General features: G+C 45.2%; 2 protein-coding genes across 8 annotated transcripts in view; one reads left to right on the forward strand and one right to left on the reverse strand.

The window, feature by feature from the left end:
- Nucleotides 1-23086, reverse strand: part of TNFRSF17 (TNF receptor superfamily member 17) — a 117206-nt gene that overhangs the window by 51827 nt on the left and 42293 nt on the right. Inside the window, exons 1-5 of one of the 5 annotated variants that reach the window (XR_009005402.1) lie at nt 22634-22863; nt 19950-20188; nt 16616-16654; nt 15456-15587; nt 11707-11755 (exon numbers count right to left, since the gene is read on the reverse strand). The exons of 1 other annotated variant lie outside the window; for it this stretch is intronic. The gene's annotated coding sequence lies outside the window, so the exon portion shown is untranslated. Of the gene's footprint in view, nt 1-3812; nt 4280-4947; nt 5121-6067; nt 6797-11706; nt 11756-15455; nt 15588-16615; nt 16655-19949; nt 20189-22633; nt 22864-23086 lie in introns of those variants that run through there. 3 more of the 5 variants (XM_057529124.1, XR_009005403.1, XR_009005401.1) reach the window with 3 other exon arrangements.
- The window catches only part of GSPT1 (G1 to S phase transition 1), a 34219-nt gene continuing 32919 nt past the window's right edge, over nt 21787-23086 (forward strand). The window contains exon 1 of one of the 3 annotated variants that reach the window (XM_057529123.1): nt 21787-21875. Coding sequence is in view for 2 of the 3 variants with exons in the window: in XM_057529122.1 (XP_057385105.1) it covers nt 22189-22543 (355 nt within the window). In the remaining variant the exon portion in view is untranslated. Of the gene's footprint in view, nt 21876-21960; nt 22544-23086 lie in introns of those variants that run through there. The other 2 variants (XM_057529122.1, XM_057529121.1) reach the window with 2 other exon arrangements.

A 23086-nucleotide genomic window follows, 5' to 3' on the forward strand; every position in this document is an offset into this window, starting at 1 on the left:
AAAGAATTGGATGAGGCCCCTCACACTGGGAAGGGCAATCCAATTTACTCAGTCTATGGATTCAAATGTGAATCTCATTCAGAAATACTCTCACAGGGCTTCCCTGGTGGCACAGTGGATAAGAATCCGCCTGCCAATGCAAGGGACACAGGTTCGAGCCCTGGTCCGGGAAGATACCACATGCCGCGGAGCAACTAAGCCCATGCGCCACAACTACTGAGCCCGCGTGCCACAACTACTGAAGCCCACACACCTAGAGCCCATGCTCCGCAACAAGGGAGGCCACCACAATGAGAAGCCCGCGCGCCACGACAAAGAGTAGTCCTCACTCGCCGCAACTAGAGAAAGCCCGTGCACAGCAACGAAGACCCAACGCAGCCATAAATAAATAAATAAATAAGTAAATAACATTTAAAAAAAGAAAAAGAAATACTCTCACAGACACATTCAGAATAAGCTTGAACCAAGTATCTGGGCACCCTGTGCCCACTTGAGTTGATACATAAAATTAACCATCACAGAGATAAAGCTTTCAAAAGCATTAGAGCCAAGAGTACCTGATGACCGGAAAGCATTTCACCTGGCTTCCTCTCACCTTTGTGGCTGGACCTCCATGTTCCTCCTCCCAAACCTCAGAGCTCCACTCAGTGATGGAACAGGCACACACAAACGCACGCACGCACGCACAGCCGTCATCACAGCCCAGGAATCATCCAGGCAGAACAATAGGAGTAACTGGGCATCCAATCTTCAATCCCACCTTCCTCCCCAACCAGGAACATTTGGTTGGTTATTCGTTTGCCCACTAGGCAGAGATGCTGGGACCACTGCCAGTTCTCTAGGAAGACAAGGCAAACGGCTGGAAACAGCCAAGAAATCTCTCCACCAGCCTCTGCCAGGTCTCCATGGTTGTACCTAAATGCCTCTGGGGGAGGGCAGAGCTGGAAGACAGCTGCCCTCCATTCAGGGGCCTGGGAGGCTGATGAACCTTCCACAGTTGGGCCGGTGAGGGGTGGTGTAAAGAGGAAGGGGCGGAAGACCATAAGAAGTGGATTTTAGTAACCACCGAATCTTACTAAATCCTCACAACTGCTACCCCGCCCTCCACTCCTCCTCTCACTCTAGTTCATTTCTTGGAGCAGAAACTGAAGCCCAAAGCAGTTAAAGGACTTGCCCCATTTCACAGATGAGGAAACTGAGGTACAGCAAGGTTAGGTGACTTAACCATGATCACAGAGCTGGCAAGTGGGGATACTTGAAAAGATGACATCAGACTTTCAAAGGAGAAAGGAAAAGGGAAAAGGCCACTGGTGGGGGAGGGGATGGAGGAGAGAGCCACCCCATTCCACAGTTTGACTTGTCCTTTAGTTTTCATTCCTATTCACCATCCCAAACCTTCTCTGAGATGCCTTTCCTGACTCCCTCCCCTCCTCCAATTCCATCCTGCAAACTGACAGCCTCAAACGAATTTTGTTATTAACACTTAAAAATTGAGAGGTTTCACACTTTAAATATCTAGATTTCTAGCCTCTCTTAAAAATGTGGGCACTTTGGTAGTCCTGGGCCAGCACTGCCCCATGGTAGGGGGAAGGGTCTGCACCATTAGCGGAGGCCTGAGCCCCACCATCTGGGTCCCTCATCCCTCAACCTGTTTGAACTCAGTTCCTTCTTGAACTCTGTTCCAGCCACATTGTCCTCTAGGCTTTTGCTCAGACATACCCCGCTCCTTTCCAACAAAGGACAGAGGCCCTGTCCTATACTCAATCTGTTCTTGGAGCCCTCCTTCCCTCGTCTCTGTCAATTGTCCCCCCACAGAGCACCCAACCCAAAAGAGCAGCATGCACCCCCCTCGTTATGGGTTGAATTGTGTCCCCCTAGAATAAGATGCATTGAAGCCTTAATTCCCAGTACCTGTGATGTGACTTTATTTGGAAATGGGGTCTTTGCTGATATAATCAGGTTAACATAAGGTCATTACGGGGCCCCTAATCCAATACTGGTGTCCTTATAAGAAGAGGGAAATTTGGACATAGTCACACAGAGAGCAGGCCCTGTGGAAACAGAGGCAGAGATTGGAGTAATGCTTCTACAAGCCAAGGAAGGCCAAGAGTTGCCAGCTATCCCCAGAAGCTAGCAGAGGCAAGGAAGGATTCTTCCTTAGAAGAATGGCAGTTTCTGAGCCAAGTCCCACCATCCTTAGTCCAACCATCCGTGGCAAGTAGGTGGAATAACTAGTACAAACACAACCATCTAGGGCCACCCCTTTTGAAAGCATATTGCGGGCACTTCCAAAGAAGGAGGAAATCGGGACTTCCCTGGTGGTCCAGTGGTTAAGACTTTGCACTTCCACTGCAGTGGGCGCAGGTTTGATCCCTGGTCAGGAAACTAAGTTCTCACATGCCGTGGGGCACGGTCAAAAGATTTTTTAAAAAAAAAGAAGAAGAAAGTCACCCAAAACAGGGAGGAAGAGAGAGGAAATGATGATGGCGTGCCCCAAAGCGCCAGTGACTAAATCCCTGGACAACATTCAACAGGTTTTTATCGAGCACCTACTCTGTGAATGCACCAGAGTTTAAACTCAGTGCCAATGGTTCAGCTAGTCTACTTAACCCACATAAAGACTATGAGTTGATAAGGTACATCCCTCACAGGAACTGAGAGTCTTGATTGTGTTCAAAACAAGTTCAAATCTCTGGCCCAGGGACGCTAGCACCCAAAAAAGCATTAAGAGACCTGAAGCAAACTTTATCACCATGAATACAGCTCTTGTTATACTACTTCCTTCTCAAATGTTCTACTGCAAATTTCTGCAGGAAGATCCCGAAGGCACTGACAACAATGATGATAATAATGGCAACAATAATAATAGTTAATATTTACAGAGGGATTAGTCTCATATTCCTGATGCCTACTAGGCATTTTTACATTCGTTTTCTCATTAAAGGGAGGCTATGATTATGATTATGATTATCATTGTGTCTCTTTATAGATGAACCTGATGCACACAGAGATTTGATTACTTATTCAGGCTGGTACATGGTGGAACAAAATCTCTCTGAGTCTAGGGCTTTAGACCATTATTTTTTTTCTCTATCTTACGCTGCAATTTAAAAAAAAGTTTTTTTTAGTAGGGGAGTGACAGGATCAGATTGGAGCTTTTTCTTTGTTTTTATAATCCTTTAATTAATTAATTTATTTATTTATTTATTTATTTAGGCCACGCCTCGCTGGCGTGCAGGATCTTAGTTCCCCAACCAGGGATCAAACCCATGCCCCCTGAGTTGGAAGCATGGAGTCTTAACCACTGGACTGCCAGGGAAGTCCCTAATTTAAAATTTTTGTGTATGTTTTATAATGCACATAATATATTAGTGCCATAGGACATGTTACATAATAAACAAATAAATATTAGGCACACACTGAAGTTTGGGTTCAACCTCAGAATTCAACCAGAATCTTAATTGACTGTAGACCCCTATTTTTTATGCTATCTTCCTAGAACTGGACCATCCATTCATGACAGCTGATGCAAGAGAATAAAATAAATGTCATGTAGATACAAGAAAAGTGGGAAGCCGGTTCACTGTCACAAAGACAAAGCCATTTTCATTTGAATATCACTGCCCAGATCTGCACAAGTCTTTTGTGTCCCTGCTACATCTAACACTTCAAGGCTGAAAAACTATGGCCAAGTGGAGACAAAAACCAAATGCATTTTCAGAAAAAAATATTCAATAACAAGGGTGTAAATATTTATCCAGGAAGTATCAGAAAATAACAGGCAAATTATCATTCTCTGATTTTATGTTTAATTAGAAACTGAATTATGGAAACACTCAGTTTATTATACACAAACAAACCTTTCAAATGAACAGTTTGGTTTGCTAACTGGAAATCAGCCAGTCTTTCCACCAAGCAATCATAAACAGACTGTAATCGCCTGTCTGGAAGTGAGATGCAAGCTTGCTGAGTCGAATGCTGCTGCTGTTATTCATTTTTTTTTAAAAGATTTTTAATTTTATGTATTTATTTACTTATTCTGGCTGTGTTGGGTCTTTGTTGCTGCATGCGGGCTTTCTCTAGTTGCGGCGAGTGGTGGCCACTCTTCGTTGCGGTGCGTAGGCTGCTCATTGCGGTGGCTTCTCTTGTTGCGGAGCACGGGCTCTAGATGCACAGGCTTCAGTAGTGGTGGCACATGGGCTCAACAGTTGTGGCGCACAGGCTTAGTTGCTCCGCGGCATGTGGGATCTTCCCGGACCAGGAATTCAACCTGTGTCCCCTGCATTGGCAGATGGATTCTTATCCACTGTGCCACCAGGGAAGTCCCTGCTGCTGTTATTAGCTTGGTGACATTAATAGCATTTAGTAAGAGCCTCGAGGATTAGCACCCACCAGCTGGGCTAATCTGACAAAGGCAATTGAAACCCCAAAGAAACAGGACACAATTATAATTTACACTGTAGGCAGCAGTGTAGGCAGTGCAACTGCTCCACAAGGCATTAGGGAATGTGGGTTGAAAGGGTCTGAAAATATATATATTCTTTGACCCAGAAGTTCACATCCAGGAATTTATTTTATAGAATTAAGGAAGCCATCAAAGATTTGGTTACAAGAATGTTCATCATCATGTTGTTTAAAACTGTGAGAAATTGGTTTAGTCAACTGTATAGAGCATCTATACAATGGAGTACTATGTAGCTGTGAAAAAAAAGATGCTACAGAACTAGATACCCTGACACATAAAGAAGAGACTTTTTTTTTTCAAAGAAGATCTGCAAATGGCAACAAACACTTCAAAAATGTTCAACATCACTAATCATTACAGAAATGCAAATCAAAACTGCAATGAGACACCATTTCAAACCCACTAGGATGGCTACTATTAAAAAAAAAAAACAAAACAGAAAACAAGTGTTGATGAGGATGTGGAGAAATTGGAACACTTACGCGCTATTGGTGGGAATATAACAGGGTGCAGCCACTGTGGAAAACGGTATGGTGATTCCTCCAAAATTTTAACTTAGAAGTACTATATGATTCAGCATTTCCACTTCTGGGTATATACGCAAAATAATTGAAAGCACGGGCTCGCTACAACATGGATGAACCTAGAGGACATTCTGCTAGGTGAAATAAGCCAAACACAAAAAAGGTAAATACTTTATGACTCCCATGTACACTTTTCTGAAGAGCAGAGATCTGCTGATCAAACCAGCACAGGATTCCAATCGCCTCGGCAGTGACATTTTTCTAGCTACAGAAATGAACTGACATTTTTCTTTCTATATCAGGTTCTTAAGATTTTTATAATTATGAGTCAGTCTTTGAGTCTGATAACCTCTGAATGATATTATGTGCTGAATAATTAAATTCTAATGGAACACAGATAGAGATGCCTCGGATCTCCTTATCTCACATTTTAACTGACGGCGCGGCGCGGTCATTATAAAATGACTAAGGGTGAGGAGTACGAGAGAGAGGAGTAAAAGACAAACACACCCTTTCTTCTCTCCGCAAAGCCTTTCTAGCAACCTCTCCCCTCAACCATCCAAGCTATCTCCCAGTACTGAGATGTCACAAGATCACCCTTGACTTAAACCCCAGGCTGTCTCATATGAATTACCACAAAGGCATCTTATCCTCTGATAACACATCTCACATCAGGCTCTGTAACTTAAGACTCCACGAGGGGGTATTTCCCTGGTGGCACAATGGTTAAGAATCCACCTGCCAATGCAGGGGACTCAGGTTTGATCCCTGGTCCAGGAAGATCCCACATGCCGCGGATCAACTAAGCCCATGACCCACAACTACTGAACCTGCGCTCTAGAGCCCGTGAGCCACAACTACTGAGCCCACATGCCGCAACTACTGAAGCCCATGCACCAAAAGCCCGTGCTCTGCAACAGGAGAAGCCACCGCAATGAGAAACGGCACACCTCAACGAAGAGTAGCCCCCGCTCGCCGCAACTAGAGGAAGCCCAGGCACAGCAACAAAGACCCAATGCAGCCAAAAATAAATTAAAAAAAAAAAAAAAAAAAAAAAAAGACTCCACGAATCCTGTACCCTTTCCAGCTTCACATGATGCCCCCTCCTCTCTGCTTTTGTTCATTTGGGTGTGACTTCACTTCCTCTTTGCACATCAAATAACTGACTCGTTTTCCAGGTCTGCAGAGGAAGACTCCGAGTGGGAAGCAGAGATACTGTGTAGATCTTCTAAACTGACCCTCCACCTAGTCCGGACTGACTGTGTGCCACTGCGCAATTACCAGTCCCCTGCTGTGCCCTTAGTATGAATTTTGATGTCCTCTGATGACCCTAGTCAACATTCTCCAAGCCATACATCATGACTTGGATGCATTCCTAGAAAGCAAACACAGCAGAGTGCTCATTGTCTGGGGCTACTGATCCCTTGGACTGTTCTCTGGGGCTGAATCAGATGTCAGCTCAAGGAGTTGCATTTCTACCTTCTTAAATTCCCTCTACAACTTTCCATAACATAAACTTTGCCTACTCACGCTGTTCAGGAGTGAAAGCTCATCAGGGCCTCAGGCCACAAAGGTCAGCTGCTATTTCCAGAAGCCTGGCATGGCACATGAATTGATTTAGGAGGAATATGAGAAGACTGTGTATGATAAAGAGGCATGCTATTAAATAACATTAAGTCACACAGTGCGACAATTATTCTCCATTCAATTACCCTTTGATTAGTTCTAGAAGACAGTCCCTGGTGAATTCTACCCTGTTTTTAACGCATCTCCAAGGCCTGCTAACCTCCACCTTGAACAAAGAGAAAATGGCCCTGAAACAGGTAATGGTATCTGGCCAAAATGTAAGAATATTTTGTTTCATTTGTATGTAGTTTTTTTTTTTTTTTAATAAATTTATTTATTTATTTATTTTTGGCTGTGTTGGGTCTTCGTTTCTGTGCGAGGGTTTTCTCTAGTTGCGGCAAGTGGGGGCCACTCTTCATCGCAGTGCGCGGGCCTGTCACTGTCGCGGCCTCTCTTGTTGCGGAGCACAGGCTCCAGACGCGCAGGCTCAGTAGTTGTGGCTCACGGGCCCAGTTGCTCCGCGACACGTGGAATCTTCCCGGACCAGGGCTCGAACCCGTGTCCCCTGCATTGGCAGGCAGATTCTCAACCACTGCGCCACCAGGGAAGCCCCTGTATGTAGTTTTTAAATTATCTTTTTTTCATGGTACGGGAGGCTTGTTTTCTATTTACTATAGTAAATAAAGTTTCCTTTTAAAATAAACTTGGTGAAGAAAGGGTGTCCATTTAAAGAAAAAAACATGAAGTAAATAATAGTACAGATGGTAAACAGATGGCAAAAATGTGAAGACTGAAGCTGGGGTCCTCGTTTGGGGTCAGACGTAATAGCACAGGGAGATCAGCTCGGTGCTTTGTGTCCCCCTAGAGGGATGGGATAGGGAGGGTGGGAGGGAGACGCAAGAGGGAGGGGATATGGGGATATACGTATACGTATAGCTGATTTACTTTGTTATACAGCAGAAACTAACACACCATTGTAAAGCAATTATACTCCAATAAAGATGTTAAAAAAAAACAAAAAAGAATGGCCTAGGTTTGAATTTTGGCTGTGCCACTTGGTAGCTCTGGGATCCTGGGCCAGTTATTTCACTTGTTTGAGGGGATAATCCATCCCTATGGAGTAGCTGCATGGATTAAATATGTGGATTAAATATGTAAGCGCATCACCAAGCAAGGTATCTGACTCATAAAAGCAGCCCACTCAGCGGATACTTTTGGTACCACTATTGCCCCGCCTAACTCTGGACCACAAGCTGTGTTTGCTTTCCGGACTGAGGAGTTTGCCTCCACAAGGGTCCATCCCTGGCCACGTAAGCAACACAGAAAAGGCTGTTTCTGGGTGAGTCCCACACTGGCACGCCTGGATGCTCTCTGCCTTCATCTCTTCCGTGGTCATCCATCAGTGGACTCTCCCAGCTCCTGACCTTCCTTCCTGAGTGCAGGCAGCCCGATCTTTTCATTCATTTCTTCATTAATGGGACACATACTTACTAAGCGCCTGTCAGGCACAGGGGAGACAGCACTGACCGTGGAAGCCGAGCCGCAGCTCTCAGAGCACCTCCACTGCGGAGGCATGCAGATGAGGAGTAATCAACAAGAAGACACAGACATGGAACACTTTCAGCTAGTTTGTGCCCTGATCTCCTCCTGAAAAGGACACTTGCTTACAATGTGAGAGCAGAAACAAGAAGGCAGAAGACAGCTTTTCCCCAGCTCACCAGGGAATGTGCATGTCAGATGACAGAAATTTTTTGTCACTCTACACGTGTCCAAGAATGACCAAGAAAGTGTTTCGAGCATTGATTTGGGGGTTACAAATAAATTCCAGCGAGCAGACGGATTCGCAAATATCGAATCTGCAAATAATGAGGACTGACTGTAGATTAGTGTGTTGTGATAGAGAGTGAGGAGGAGGGGGTTTCAGTTTTCAATGGGGAATCTCTCTGAGGAAGAGGTAACATCTCAGCTGAAACCTGAATGATGAGATGAAGCCAGTCATGTGAGGTTCAGGGGACACAGTGTGCCAGGCAGAAGGAGCAGCAAGAGTACAGGACGGGAGAAAGAAACAAGCTTGGCGAGTCGGGGAAGCAGAAAGGAGCGGCTGAAGTGTAGAGAGTAGCCCGTGATGGGGAGAGAGGCAGGAGATGAAGTTGCAGAAGTGAGGTTGGGGTGGGCTGGTCGTCAAGCCCACATAGATCCTGGCCCATCACCTATATAGAACTCAGATCTTCCTCTAGACAAGGGGCTCCTTTCTGGCCACCCCCATGGTCCTACCCTCAGCTCCTACCTCTGATGGACCCTCCCAAGTAGCTCTGGCTGGCTCCCCCTGGCATTCCAGACCCTGCTCTCTCTCTACCTTGGGCATGCTAACAAGTAGGAAGTTCTTTCTTACGTATAACCTAAATCAGTGTTGCAACAATTCAAATCCATTTTCTGTTGTCTTAAGTAACAATGTAGGGGAGTTACCATCACCATCCTTAACATATTACAATTCCTTAACATATTACAATTACCACTTTCTGAGCACAAGCAATATGCTAAGAGCTTTAAGGAAAAAGGCTCAGAGAGGTTAAGTAACTTGTCAAAAGTCACACTTTTGACACAGCTAAATGCTGCAGAAGATTCAGACCCAGTTCTATCTAACTCCAAGCTGAACTCTTTCTATTATGTTCTACTTCTCTCTCCTGGCTCTTCTCAAACGTACAGACTCTCAACACTTCTCTTTATGGATGGTCACAATAACCTGATTTATCTATATATAAACAACTAGGTGGTTCTTCTTGTTCCCCATACCTTGCCCTGTACAGGTTGAATCAAGAGTCAGTCTCTATACACACTACTATATACAAAATAGATAACCAACAAGGACCTACTGTATAGCACAGGGAACTATACTCAATATCTTATAATAACCTATAAGAGAATGTAAAAAAAATAATATATATATGTATAACTAAATCACTTTGCTGTATACCTGAAACTAACACAACATTGTAAATCAACCATATTCCAATATAAATAAATAAATAGAGTCAGTCTCTACGGCTTATTATTTGCAAAGTTTGTAATCAGCAAGAGTGGGTTCAGTGTATAACCGACGGCATATTAATATCATTTAAATCCTGAAAATAGTAGATGTGAAATAACATTTGTTAAATGAATGACAAACCAGGAAGGATCACATTCTGCTAGTTTGGCTGAGGGGACAAATGACGTGGCATTTGTCAGGCAGTAGCCATGCCCTGGCGTTTGTCATGCTGTGTCCACGTTGGGTGGACATTCTGCTACCCTTCAATAATTAGGTCATTTTCAATAAATAAAACTTATTCTGCTATAGAATTATTGGACCATACACTTCCCCAAAGTCTCTATGAATTATGCATATTATGCAGAGTTTATATTGAGGATCATTTCCCTGTGCTGAGTAATTGGACCTAAATATTGTGATAAGTCCATGCAGCCTTCCTCAATCAACAAATCTTGATATCCTTTCTCCCTTCTCCCCTTTTTATGTCTTGGTTTCTGACTTTTCTCTTGTTTCATGATTTTTGGCATTATCGTCCCTACTGTTTTATTGTAAAATGCTTCCAATCTTCTTTGGAAATTGATAGGGTTTCGAATCAGTGACATTTTTAGAATGTGCGGCCATCCTGTTGGAATCAGTGATGGTTTTAAACCACAGATTTGTTTTTAATCCAACTGATCAGAAAACAGCTTATTTGTTAAAGCAAAGCTTTAAAAGCTTCTTTACAGGAGCTAGTTTGTGCAGTTTCTGATTGAGTCCCTATGCAAGACACACGAGTGATGTTAGGATCATGTGTGAAGACGTGGAGGATGAGCCCCAGCTTTGCAGTCTGACAGATCTGGGCTCAAGTCATTCAATTTCTCTGAAGTTGAATTTTCTCCCTTGACAATGGAGATATGGCCCTTCAGGGCTGTTGTGACACTAAAGATAAATAAATTTTGAAGTTACAGTAAAGATAATAACCGCAAGAGCCAGCAATTCCACTTCTGGGTATATACCCAAAAGAATCGAGAGCCAGGACTCAAAGATACTTGTATACCAATGTTCATAGCAGCATTATTCACAATAGCCAAAAGGTGGAAACCACCAAGTGTCCATCAACAGATGAATGTGTTAGGGGAAACACTAACTGAAACCGCCCACCCTGGCCAGGCAAGATAGTAGCCACTTGCATGAGTTATCTTACAACAGCAGGTCCTGGCAAGGAACGAGGAACTAACAAGCTACCACCAAGAATTCAGGAAAGGTCAAAAGGAGAGACTCTAGTCCATATGTCCTACCAACCTCCCAGAATCCTTCTCACTGGAATCCATCTTGGCTGAGCGATGTGTGCACCACCAGGAAGGACCCTGAGTCAGAATGATTGGCCAGAGACAACCTGGAAACTAACCCCATCACCATAAAACCCGAGACTGCAAGTCACGTGGCAGAGCAGTTCTCCTGGGTTCCCTTACCCTGCTGCTCTCCTCCCGGGCACCCCTTCCCAATAAAGTCTCTTGCTTTATCAGCACGTGTGTCTCCTCAGACAATTCATTTCCGAGTGTTAGACAAGAGCCCACTCTGGGGCCCTGGAAGGGGTCCCCCTTCCTGCAACAAATGGATAAACAAAATGTGGTATAAACCTACAATGGAATATTATTCAGCCTCACAAAGGAATCGGATTCTGATACAACATGGATGAACCCTGAAAACGTGTTAAGTGAAATTAGCCAGACACAAAGGGACAAATACTGTATGATTCTACATATGAGGTGCCTAGCATAGGCAAATTAATAGAGACAAAATAAAATAGAGGTTATCAGGGGCTGGGGGAAGGGAGTTATGGCTTACAAAGTTTCTGTTAGGGATGATGAAAAAGTTCTGGAGATGGATGGTGGTGATGGTTGCAGAACAGTGTGCATGTACTTAATGCCACTGAACTAAAAGTGATTAAAATGGTAAATTTTTGTTAGGTATATTTTACCCCAATTCATTAAAAATAGAAAATTAAAGATAATAAAGATAGTTATTTTTGTTAATAAATTATAATTGCTATCATTACATATTTGTACAATATATACATGATTTAGTAGGCTAGCTGTGCAGCTTAAAACTACTGAATCTAGTCGGAGTTTTCCTCGTCTTACCTGTACCAGACCTTTCTCAGCAAGGGGTCTGTAGAAACGTGTGGGGACCCTGGAAAGAAAGGTGCAGGCTCTTAGATGTATGTAAAACATCACAAGCACTATGGTAATACCTCAGGAATAATGAACCCTGATTTCTGCAGAATGAATCAACTTTTCATCTGCGTCAGCTGATTACTATCAGACTGTCTCTGTGCTCTCTGTTATGGGTCTTTTACATTCACAAAGGGGATGTAATGAGATAATCATTAGCCCTCAGACAGCTATTTCAAATGTAAATCAATAAGCCAGTGGAACCTGGGGACTGCTGCTATTTAGACACCTTTTAATGGCCAACCTCTGCTAACCCAGGGAGAGAGTTGGGCCATGCTGGCTGAGGAAACAGGCAGCTCTTAGGGTGGTCCTGGTAGTTTCATTCTGCTTCAGGGGGACAAACCCATTTACAGGGAACCCCAGGGGGTCAGCGATCATTAAACTTCTTGGATTTTGGCCACGGAGGGCACCGGGATTACGTTGGCTAAGATCTCTGAATACAATCATTTCCTTCAGATGAATGGGCAAAGTGACATAAAAGATTTACTCAACAGAAGCATCTCTGATTCCTGGGGAAACCAGAACAACGAGTTTTCCGAGCAGTTCATTGGGAAGGTGGTTAACACACAGGAGCCGGTGAGGAAGCCAATTTCAGGACAAGAACCAGTTGATTAACCAAGACGGAGTTCTCAGGCTCAAAGTCATTGTGATCTTGTTGGCATCCCCAAGTTTTAACAATACTGTAAGCAGATAGGGTAGGGTCCCCAGAGAAACAGAAACAGGCATGGCTGTCTTGACATAAAAGAAGGCATTTTGGGGCTTCCCTGGTGGCGCAGTGGTTGAGAATCTGCCTGCTAATGCAGGGGACACGGGTTCGAGCCCTGGTCTGGGAAGATCCCACATGCCACGGAGCAGCTGGGCCCGTGAGCCACAATTGCTGAGCCTGCACGTCTGGAGCCTGTGCCCCGCGACGGGAGGGGCCGCGATAGAGAAAGGCCCGCGCACCGCGATGAAGAGCGGTCCCCGCACCGCGATGAAGAGTGGCCCCCGCTTGCCGCAACTGGAGAAAGCCCTCACACGAACCGAAGACCCAACACAGCCAAAAATAAATAAATAAATAAATAAGAAAATCCTTAAAAAAAAAAAAAAAAAATCAAATGAATTAGTTTAAAAAAAAAAAAAAAAAAAAAAGAAGGCATTTTGGGCCGAAGCCATTTTGTGATCTAAGCCTGGCCACAAGGCTTGCCCTTGAACAGGTCTCAGTAATTAGTGATCTTAAGGGAAGTGAGGGAATGAAGGAACAAAGGAAAAGCAGTCAAGAAACAATAGTTCAGCGATAAAACAGAGTCCTAGTTCCTTCTCAAGGGATACACATCACAATCTAATACAGTCTTTGAGTTCTGCAGGAACTCAGGTGGAGGACAGAATGATGTTGCCCCTCGTGACTTCAATCAACTGAAGCTTGGACTCTGTTGACCTTGGCCCCAATTCTATGCTGAATTCTCCTCTGCTCAAGCTCCTTCATGAATATGCATGTATCCTTAGCTTAAAACTTCCCCAATTTTGTTGTTCAGGGAGACATTGCTTTGGGAAAGATCCCTGGTGTTTTCTTTACTTGCTGCAGGTGATAAATCCTTCCTTTCCCTGCTCTTTGGCTTGGTTGTGTCTTTTGGCTGGACACCCACCCAGAGGCGAATCCAGTTTTTCAGGTAACAATATCACTGTCATCATCATCATCGTCATCTGCTATCAATTCAGTCTTCCCTTACCTTTTTTTTTTTTTTTTTTTTAATTTTTGGCTGCGTTGGGTCTTTGTTGCTGCGTGTGGGCTTTTCTCTAGTTGCGGCGAGCAGGGGCTACTCTTCCTTGTGGTGTGCAGGCCTCTCATTGTGGTGGCTTCTCTTGTTGCGGAGCACCGGCTCTAGGCGCGTGGGTTTCAGTAGTTGCAGCACGTGGGCTCAGTAGTTGTGGCTTGCGGCTCTAGAGCGCAGGCTCAGTAGTTGTGGCGCACAGGCTTAGTTGCTCCGCAGCATGTGGGATCTTCCCGGACCAGGACTCGAACCCGTGTCCCCTCTGTTGGCAGGCAGATTCTTAACCACTGAGCCACAAGGAAAGCCCTTTTCCCTTACCTTTTAAATCTTTTACAATGCAATCTTCTTTGTGAAGAATTGTTTATGTATTTGTGACTCATTGAGACCCCTTTTGATGTCAGCTCTTAGGTCATTTCATTTCAAACTGCATTTCCATTAATCTAGACTTAAAAAACAAACAGGGACTTCCCTGGTGGTCTAGTGGTAAAGAATCTGCCTGCCAACGTGGGTTCGATCCCTGGTCAGGGAACTAGGATTCGACATGCCGCGCGGCAACTAAACCTGTGCGCCACAACTACTGAGCTCGTGTGCCTCAACTAGAGAGCCCATGTGCCACAAACTACAGACCCTATGTGCTCTGCAGCCCGCGCCACAACTAGAGAGAGAAAACCCACATGCCACAACTAGAGAGAAGCCTGCACGCCACAACAAAGACCCAACACAGCCAAATAAATAAATAAATAAATATTTTAAAATAAATAAAAACCAAACAAATACCACGAAATTTGGTGATGGTGTCACACCTGTGAATATACTAAAAACCACTGAGTTGTACCCTTTATTGTTATTTTTTTAATATTTATTTTATTTATTTGGTTGCATTGGATCTTAGTTGCGGCTCACGGGCTCCTTAGTTGCAGCTTGCTGGCTCCTTAGTTGTGGCATGCAAACTCTTAGTTGCAGCATGCATGTGGGATCTCGTTCCTTCACCAGGGATTGAACCCAGGCCCCCTGCACTGGGAGCATGGAGTCTTAACCACTGAGCCACCAGAGAAGTCCTGAGTTGTACCCTTTAAATAGGCAAATTGTATGGCATGCAAATTAAATCTCAATAAGCTGTTAAAAACAAACAAACCACACAAAACGAGAAAGTCTAGCCAAAATGCAGAACCAGTCAATTTACCACAGTATTTGTGGCCAATTTCAACAAAATGTTTGCTGGGTGAGGAAATCAAGCAGCAAGCAGTGTATTTTCTATTCATTATTGCTATCTCGGCTGGCATGCCCCTCTGGTTCCAAATTTCTATGAATAATTCAGAGTTGGCTATATTTAGCAAGAACAAAAACTCTGGCGGGGCAGGGAGGGATAAATTAGGAGTTTGGGGTTAACATATACACACTACTATATGTAAAATAGATAACCAAAAATGACCTACTGTATAGCACTGGGAACTATACTCAATATTTTGTAATAACCCATAAGGGAAAAGAAACTGAAAAAGAATATATATATATTCTTTTCAAGAATGGTAAGGTGGGGACTTCCCTGGTGGCACAGTGGTTAAGAATCTGCCTGCCAATGCAGGGGATACAGGTTCGAGCCCTGGTTCAGGAAGATCCCACATGCTGCGGAGCAACTAAGCCCATGCGCCACAACTCCTGAGCCTACACGCCACAACTACTGAGCCCATGCGCCTAGAGCCCGTGCTCCACAACAAGAGAAGCCACCGCATTGAGAAGCTTGCACACTGCAACGAAGAGTAGCCCCCGCTCGCCGCAACTAGAGAAAGCCCACGCGCAGCAACGAAGACCCAATGGAGCCATAAATAAATAAATAAATAAATTTATTTAAAAAAAAAAAGAATGGGAAGGTGATCAAATTCTGGCCAATGACATGGGAGGAGATACCTCATAGAGGGCTTCTGGGAAAAGTGTCCTCATTCCTAGAAGAGGGCTGCAGGATGAGATGCTCTCTCTTGCTTCTCTGGACGTCTCATCTGGAACTCTCATCTGGAGTCCTGCAGCCATCTTGGGACCAGCCTGAGGATGAAGCCAACACCCAGAGCAGCAGACAGATGGAAAGATGTAGGTCGTTGGTGATGTCATTAAGCTCCCAAACAAATGGACTAAGAAGTCAGTCCTATCTTAGGGTTTATAGTTATGTAACATAATACATTTCTCATGGTTAAATCTAGTTTGAATTGAAATTTCTATAATTTGCTTCTGCAAGGATCCTGACACTTGTACAAGTACTGTCAGTGTAACAAAAAACTGGCAATAACCTAAAAGTCTATCAGTAGGGAAATGGGTAAAAAAAAAAAAAGATGTATAAATAGATGGAGTTATTGTATAGCAGTTAAAAGATAAACACATGAAATGAAAGAGATTTTGTATACTATATGTAAATCTTAAAACAACATAGTGTATCTTTCGTTGACTTGTATGTTATATGTATATAAATATGTCTTTAAATAGATTTGATGGATCACATTAAGTATATAAGAGTGGTTGCCTTTTTTAAGGGGGTAGAATAGGACAGGGTTGGGTGTAAAGAGGTGGCCTGTGCACTGGAATTGTTCTATTTCTGATCTTAAAACATGAATCAAGATAATGTTAAAAATTGACAATCCTGGACTTCCCTGGTGGGGCAGTGGTTAAGAATCCGCCTGCCAATGCAGGGGACACGGGTTCGAGCCCTGGTCCGGAGCGACAAAGCCCATGTGCCACAACTACTGAACCTGTGCTCTAGAGCCCGCAAGCCACAACTACTGGAATCTGCATGCCACAACTACTGAAGCCCGCGTGCTTAGAGCCCGTGCTCCACAACAAGAGAAGCCACGGCAATGAGAAGCCCGCGTACCGCAATGAAGAGTAGCCCCTGCTCACCGCAATTAGAGAAAAGCTTGTGCGCTGCAACAAAGACCCAACGCAGGAAGGGAGGGAGGGAGGGAGGGAGGGAGGGAGGAAGGAAAGAAGGAAGGAAGGAAGGAAGAAGGATTAAAAAAAATTTGACAATCCTGACATGCACACGCTGCTATATTTAAAATGGATAACTAACATCGACCTACTTTTAGCACCAGGAACTCTGCTCAGTATCATGTAACAACCTAAATGGGAAAAGAATTTGAAAAGGAATAGATACACGTATATGTATAACTGAAACACTCTGCTGTACACCTGAAACTAACAGAACATTGTTAATCAACTATACTCCAATACAAAATAAAAAGTTAAAAAAAAATTGACAATCCTGGGATTGTATGTAGCTATGTGAGTGTTTGTGATTCTTTGTATATTCTATATTTATAAAATCCTCAAAGGTGAAAAAAATCCCCCTCCCCCAATGCTACCCCTGGCCCAAACAAATTTAATTAAGAAAGGCAGAAAAAAAAACATTCTTTTGGTAAAGACTTGGGAACTGAGGCTAACATCTGTATAATTACAAGTGGGCTCTAAGAGTTCATGGCTTTTTGTTAGTATGAGAGTTTTTAACCTTTTAACTTTTTATTTTGAGGTAATTAGAGGCTCATAAGAATTTGCAAAAATATCCCAAGAGGTCCTATGTCCCCACTACCCAGCTTTCCCCAATGGTAACATCTTACATAACTATAGTACACTATCAAAACAAGGAAATCGACATTGCCACAATACAATTAAGTAAATTCTACACCTTACTGGGACTTCACCTGTTTGGTTGCACTGCACAGCCTGCTGGATCTCAATTCCCCAACCAGGGTTGAACCCGGGCCACAGCAGTAAAAGCTGAAAGCTTCAAATCCTAACCATTAGACCACCAGGGAACTCCCTTTAATGTCTTTAAGTTATAAAAGCAATTTGCTCATTAACCAGGGAACTCCCTTTAATGTCTTTAAGTTATAAAAGCAATTTGCTCATCAACGAATTAATGGATAAACAAGAAGTGGTACATCCATACAAGGGAATATTTCTCCACCATAAAAAGGAATGAAGTACCGATACATACTACAACATTTTGAAAACATTTTGCTAAGTGAAAGAAGCCAGATACAAAAGGTTATATATTGTATGATTCCACTTACATGAAATGACCAGATTAGGTAAATCCTAGAGACAGAAAGGAGATTGGTGGTTTTCAGGGGCACTGGGGAGAGGAGATGGGGAACATGTTCCCGTGGGAATGGGAACCGTTACCATAACAGTTACCGGTTTCCTTATGCCACGATGAAAATGTTTTGGAACTATATAGAGGTGGTAGTTGCACAACACTGTAAATGCACTAAATACCACTGGATTGTTCACTTTGAAATGGTCAGTTTTACGTTATTTGAATTTCATCTCAATAAAAACATTTTTAAAGCAATTTGCTTGTTGTAGGGAAGTCCAAACATAAAAGTATAAGCAAAGGGGCTTCCCTGGTGGCGCAGTGGTTGAGAACCTGCCTGCCAATGCAGGGGACACGGGTTCGAGCCCTGCTCTGGGAAGATCCACATGCAGCAGAGCGACTAGGCCCGTGAGCCACAACTACTGAGCCTGCGCGTCTGGAGCCTGTGCTCCACAACAAGAGAGGCCGCGATGGTGAGAGGCCCGCACACCGCGATGAAGAGTGGCCCCCACTTGCCGCAACTAGAGAAAGCCCTAGCACAGAAACGAAGACCCAGCACAGCCATAAATAAATAAATTAATTAATTAATTAAAAAAAAAAAGAGTATAAGCAAAAATTGACAATTTTTTCTTCTCCCAGCTGCTCGTCTCTCCACATCCAATCCCACCCCACAAATACACCTTCCCTTAACTGCTTAATAGGTAACAGTCCATGTTTTAAAACTCTTTATAACATACAGAGAGATACATGCGTTTCCTTCTCTCCTGAATGTTTACTGAGCACTTTATCCATGTCAGGCAGGCAATGTTGCACCTGATGGGAAACTCCATGGTGAATAAGACAGACTGATGGAATTAATTTTCTAGTAAGAGGTGGGCAGTAAGCATGGGAATGAATATGAATTTCAGATTGTGAAAAAATATGAAAAAATAAAAGTAGATAAGATGGTAGAGAGTGATGTGGTTTGGCGGAGGGCCAGGGTGGCTAGGAGAGGTCTCTGAGCTGAGGACAAAACATGTGAGCTGAATGACAACAAGCTAGAGAGGTGAAGATCTAGGGAAAGAGGATTCAAGGGAGAGGAAAAAAAGCTAGATATCTTTACAGAAATAGGAGTGTACTAGGTACACTGATCCACTAGGTACATTGTACACATATTAGATATCTTGCTTTTCCCCTACTTTGCCATATATTATACATGTATTTCCATGTTGGCCTCTCACTCTTTTTAACAGCTGCGTGTTATTCCATAATATTGGTACACCATCACTTAACCATTTCCCTGTTGATGGACATTTAGGTTGTTTCCAGTTTGGAGCTACTGCAAAAAAATGCTGGAAAGAACAGCTATTCACACTTGTGTTCATATTTCTGTAGAAAACATCTCGAGGAGTGGGACTGCTACATCAGTGTCCATTTGTGTGCACACATTTTCACCCACTAAAAGCCCAGGACAGCTTTGACTTTTCATATCAGTCTCATGTTCAGAAGCATAAAAGATAAACTCTTAGGTTAAAAAAACAAAACAAACTACTGTGTATTTGATTAAAGGTGCAAATGCTGTGACCCTGATTTAAAGGCAGAATAACTAAGCGGGGGCTTGGAAGACCACAGAGAATGAGAGAGAGAGAGAGAGAGAGAGAGAGAGAGAGAGAGAGAGAGAGAGAGAGAGAGAGACTGAGACTAGGAATGCCAGCAAGGGGGATTTGCATTGGAAGATGGGAATATCTGTGGTGAAATGGCTCAGACTTGAACAAGCATAGCTTTGCAAAGTTAAGCTGTTGTCAAGCTAAGCTTGTGTGTGTATCACAGGAAACAGCAGGGCGTCCTTGGAAAACTCTCAAAGTTGACAATCCTGTGTCTCAACAGCCCCAGATGAGTGTAAAAGGGCAGTATCGTGCCAGACTCCCTACTGATTCCTGCATTCAACATTTATTAAGAATGTTTTTTTATGCCAGGCATTATACTGGGCATTACAAATATAAAGAAGATGAATAAAGATTCTGACCTCAAGTTGCTCAGTCTTAACACAACAGTAATTATCAAGACATTGTAAATCAACTATACTTCAATTTTAAAAAAATAAAGAAAAAAGTGGGGAAAAAAATAAAGAGCTTCTCTCTTTCCTGCTTGGAACAGTGTCTCTACTCTGGCAGGTCAAGGCTTTTGAAAACAAACAGAGTGGATTCTTTCCTGAATAATTATCCTATTCAGGGACAGTTAATGACATCAACTTTTCTAAGCTGCAGTCTTAGCAGTTTCTTTGTCTCTCCAAAAAGCACCAAAAGAAACTCTGCTAATTTAATTAGATGTGAAGAACTAACCTATCAGAGTGATCACCCAGTGCCCTCCGGGTGATTCCTCTTGAAGTCTGGTATCTGATGACAAGGGTTGAAGAAGGACAGTGTGGGTCACCATCTGAGTCAGCTGCTTGTGTTGACACTTTCTTAGGAGTAGGTTGGGGAGAGCAAATCTTGAGTCAGAAGTCACTTTAGGCACTTTATTTCGGACACATTGTGTTTTCTTCTTCTTGTGACTCTGAGTCAATAGCAAGGCAGGTCTCCTATATATGAAAGAAGGTCTGATTTTTATATCAGTCATTGGTAAATTCTCTGTAAACCTGAGGGCAATCACTTAATACCCACTTTAAAGCAGGTCACATAAGAAAGATCCAGTGGGGTCTTCAGAGAACTATATTAATAGGCTGTAAGCAGATTTTTGTATTAATCAGAGGAATAAATCCTCTGTAGTGGGGAGGAAAAAAATATCAATGTCCAGAAGATTTCAGGGAGCATGAACCACAGACCTGTCGAGAAACTTAAAGCCAGCCTTGTGATAATTGAGGTCACTGGTTTCTTTACATTTATAGGGCTCAATTTCCCAAGTGTTATGTGTTAAAGAAACAAAGCATCCATCAAATTTGCTAATTTAATATTAAACACAATTTCAAACCACTTAGGACTGGTTTTCAAAGGTAACTGACAGCTTTGCTTTTGATTTGTCTCATTAGGCTGAGTCCTCTTTTACCTTTAAAATAGATGTTTAAAATTAAAATTAATATCTAGATCTAGATTTTGGACCTTAACATAAGGCTAAGAAACATTCTTTCTGTGTTCCCCCCTGTACTCTGTTATTTCTAGCTAACAGGTTAGTTGCACTCTGTCTAGACTTCTTGCAGAAAAATAACAACAATATGTTTTTCTGTCTTGGGCTCCACAAGGGTGAATTAAAAGAAAACTTAACAGGTACTTTCCTACTTCGAGCAGTTGGGTCTACGTATTTATCGTTTGCTTTTTTTCTTTCCCCATGTTTACGGAACCGCAACCTGGCAGCGTGAGATGCAGTCAATCAAGTATTTCGGGAAAACCTGAGCAAATCCGGCCATTCAAAAGAAAACCACTTCACCTGAAGGAGTATAACGACGCTGGACGCACAAAAATAACCCTGTCAGTTGGGTCCAGCTGGCTACATCATGGAATATGGCAATCTTCTGTTTAGTTTGCAAAGCCCTTGGCCGGGAGGAGGAAGGGACGGAAAAGTTTGAGTGAAGGCTTTAAATGACTAGTCATACAGTGAGTCATTGTAAGTTTCCAGTTAATAATCCCCTCTGCCGGGGTAGAACCTGGGCCGGAGCGCTTTATGAGCCACTTTGCAGTTTTAGGGGCAATGGGTCACGGTTTTATTGTCTCTTCCACCAAATGAATACAGAAAATGAAGGACGCCCTGCGTCGCCTTTGAAATGTAGGGCAAATTCTGGCTGGGGGCGGGGAGGAGGAAGGTGGAAAGAAAGAGAACACTGTACGGAGACTGTAAGGCAGGGAACGCAGAGGGCTGGTGAAAAGAGAAAGAAGGAATTTTCAGGAGTTGAAAGCTTTTTTCTCCACCTTAGCACTGCTGTTCGTTTTCCCGCGTCCTGTGTATAACAGGACGGAGCGGGCCACCGCCGCGAGCTGAGAGACTCACGGTCCGCCACCCCGCGCCGAATCGCAGCAAGGCTCGCTCCCACCCCTGCCCCCACCCGGTGACAGGTGGGGCCGCCGAGCGTCGACCAGACCTCCGCCTCCTCGCGCTGCATGCCGGGAGCCGGCGCCGCTTCCGGTTGCTCCCGGCCCCGAACTCCGACTCCCGTCGGCCCCCGGGAAAACCGCAGCGGGGTCGCGCGGGCGCTGCCGGAACTCGTAGTTCCGCCTTCTGCCGCGCTTCATAGGCGGAAACGGGGTTGACCGGGACCGAGAACTACCGAGGCGAAGGTACGGGAAGCGGCGAGGGGTCAATCTGCTCCGGGCGTGGGGTTGGCGCTGAGGCGGTCGGAGGTGGTTGGGGCTGGGTGGGAGGAGATCCGCTCGCACACACGAGGAGGGTTGAGCCGCTGCCGCCGTCGTCGTCGCGAGTGCGGAGTCGGGACTGGAGCTGCTGCCGCGACGACGCCGGGGACTGTGCCGCTAGCCCCCGGGCTTTCTGCCTCGCCGCTTCCCTGGGTCAGCGCGGCCTGCTCCTCCCCGGCCCATAGCCCCCGCCTCCATTTCCCGCCCTCTCTTTACCACACACACGGCCCCCCCGATCATGGATCCTGGCAGTGGTGGCGGCGGTGGCGGCGGCGGCGGCGGCGGGAGCAGCAGCAGCAGCGACTCAGCACCGGACTGCTGGGACCAGGCAGACATGGAAGCCCCCGGGCCGGGCCCGTGCGGCGGCGCCGGCGGTCCCTTGGCGGCGGCGGCGGCGGCCGAGGCCCAGCGTGAGCACCTCAGCGCGGCCTTCAGCCGGCAACTCAACGTCAACGCCAAGCCCTTCGTGCCCAACGTCCACGCCGCCGAGTTCGTGCCGTCCTTCCTGCGGGGCCCGGCCCAGTCGCCGGCATCCCCAGCTGGCGCCGCCGCCAACAACCACGGAGCCGGCAGCGGCGCGGGAGGCCCTTCGGGTAAAGGGCCGGGACGCGGGGCAGCCTCGGAACGCGGGAGGTAGCCGGGCTGCGAGGGCGGGAGCAGCCGGCCTGGGGGTCGGAGCTCACCTGGGATGGGGTCGAGGGCGCGCCTCGCCGGGCCGGGGACGCGTGGCCGTGGGGCCGGGCGGCACGTGGGGCGCTGACAGCGGCGCCCGCTGTCCTGGGTGGGGCGGCCCCGGGCCGGGGAGGAGGACTGCGTGGGCTGACCGCGGCGGAGGGCCGGGCGGGGCGGGAGCAGGGTGCCGGGCACACCGGAGGGGCCTGGTGTCCGCCCCTCCCCCCCGGGGCCGCAGTTCCCCGCTGGAAGTGGGAACCGTATGGGACGGAGAGGGGGACGGCCGCGGGTCAGTGCCACGAGGCCTAGAAGCGAGGACAGATGGAGCCAGGAGGAGTCGGCCGGATGGGCGTTGAGAGAGATGAGGAGTTGGGGAGGACGACTGGTCGAGTTTTCCCTTCACCTTGGGCCTAGGCGAGAGAGCGTCTCTCGCTGCAATTTCTATTACTGAAACTGTAATTACA

Source organism: Balaenoptera acutorostrata, chromosome 15, assembly GCF_949987535.1.
Source record: "Balaenoptera acutorostrata chromosome 15, mBalAcu1.1, whole genome shotgun sequence".
NCBI classification, from domain to species: domain Eukaryota; kingdom Metazoa; phylum Chordata; class Mammalia; order Artiodactyla; family Balaenopteridae; genus Balaenoptera; species Balaenoptera acutorostrata.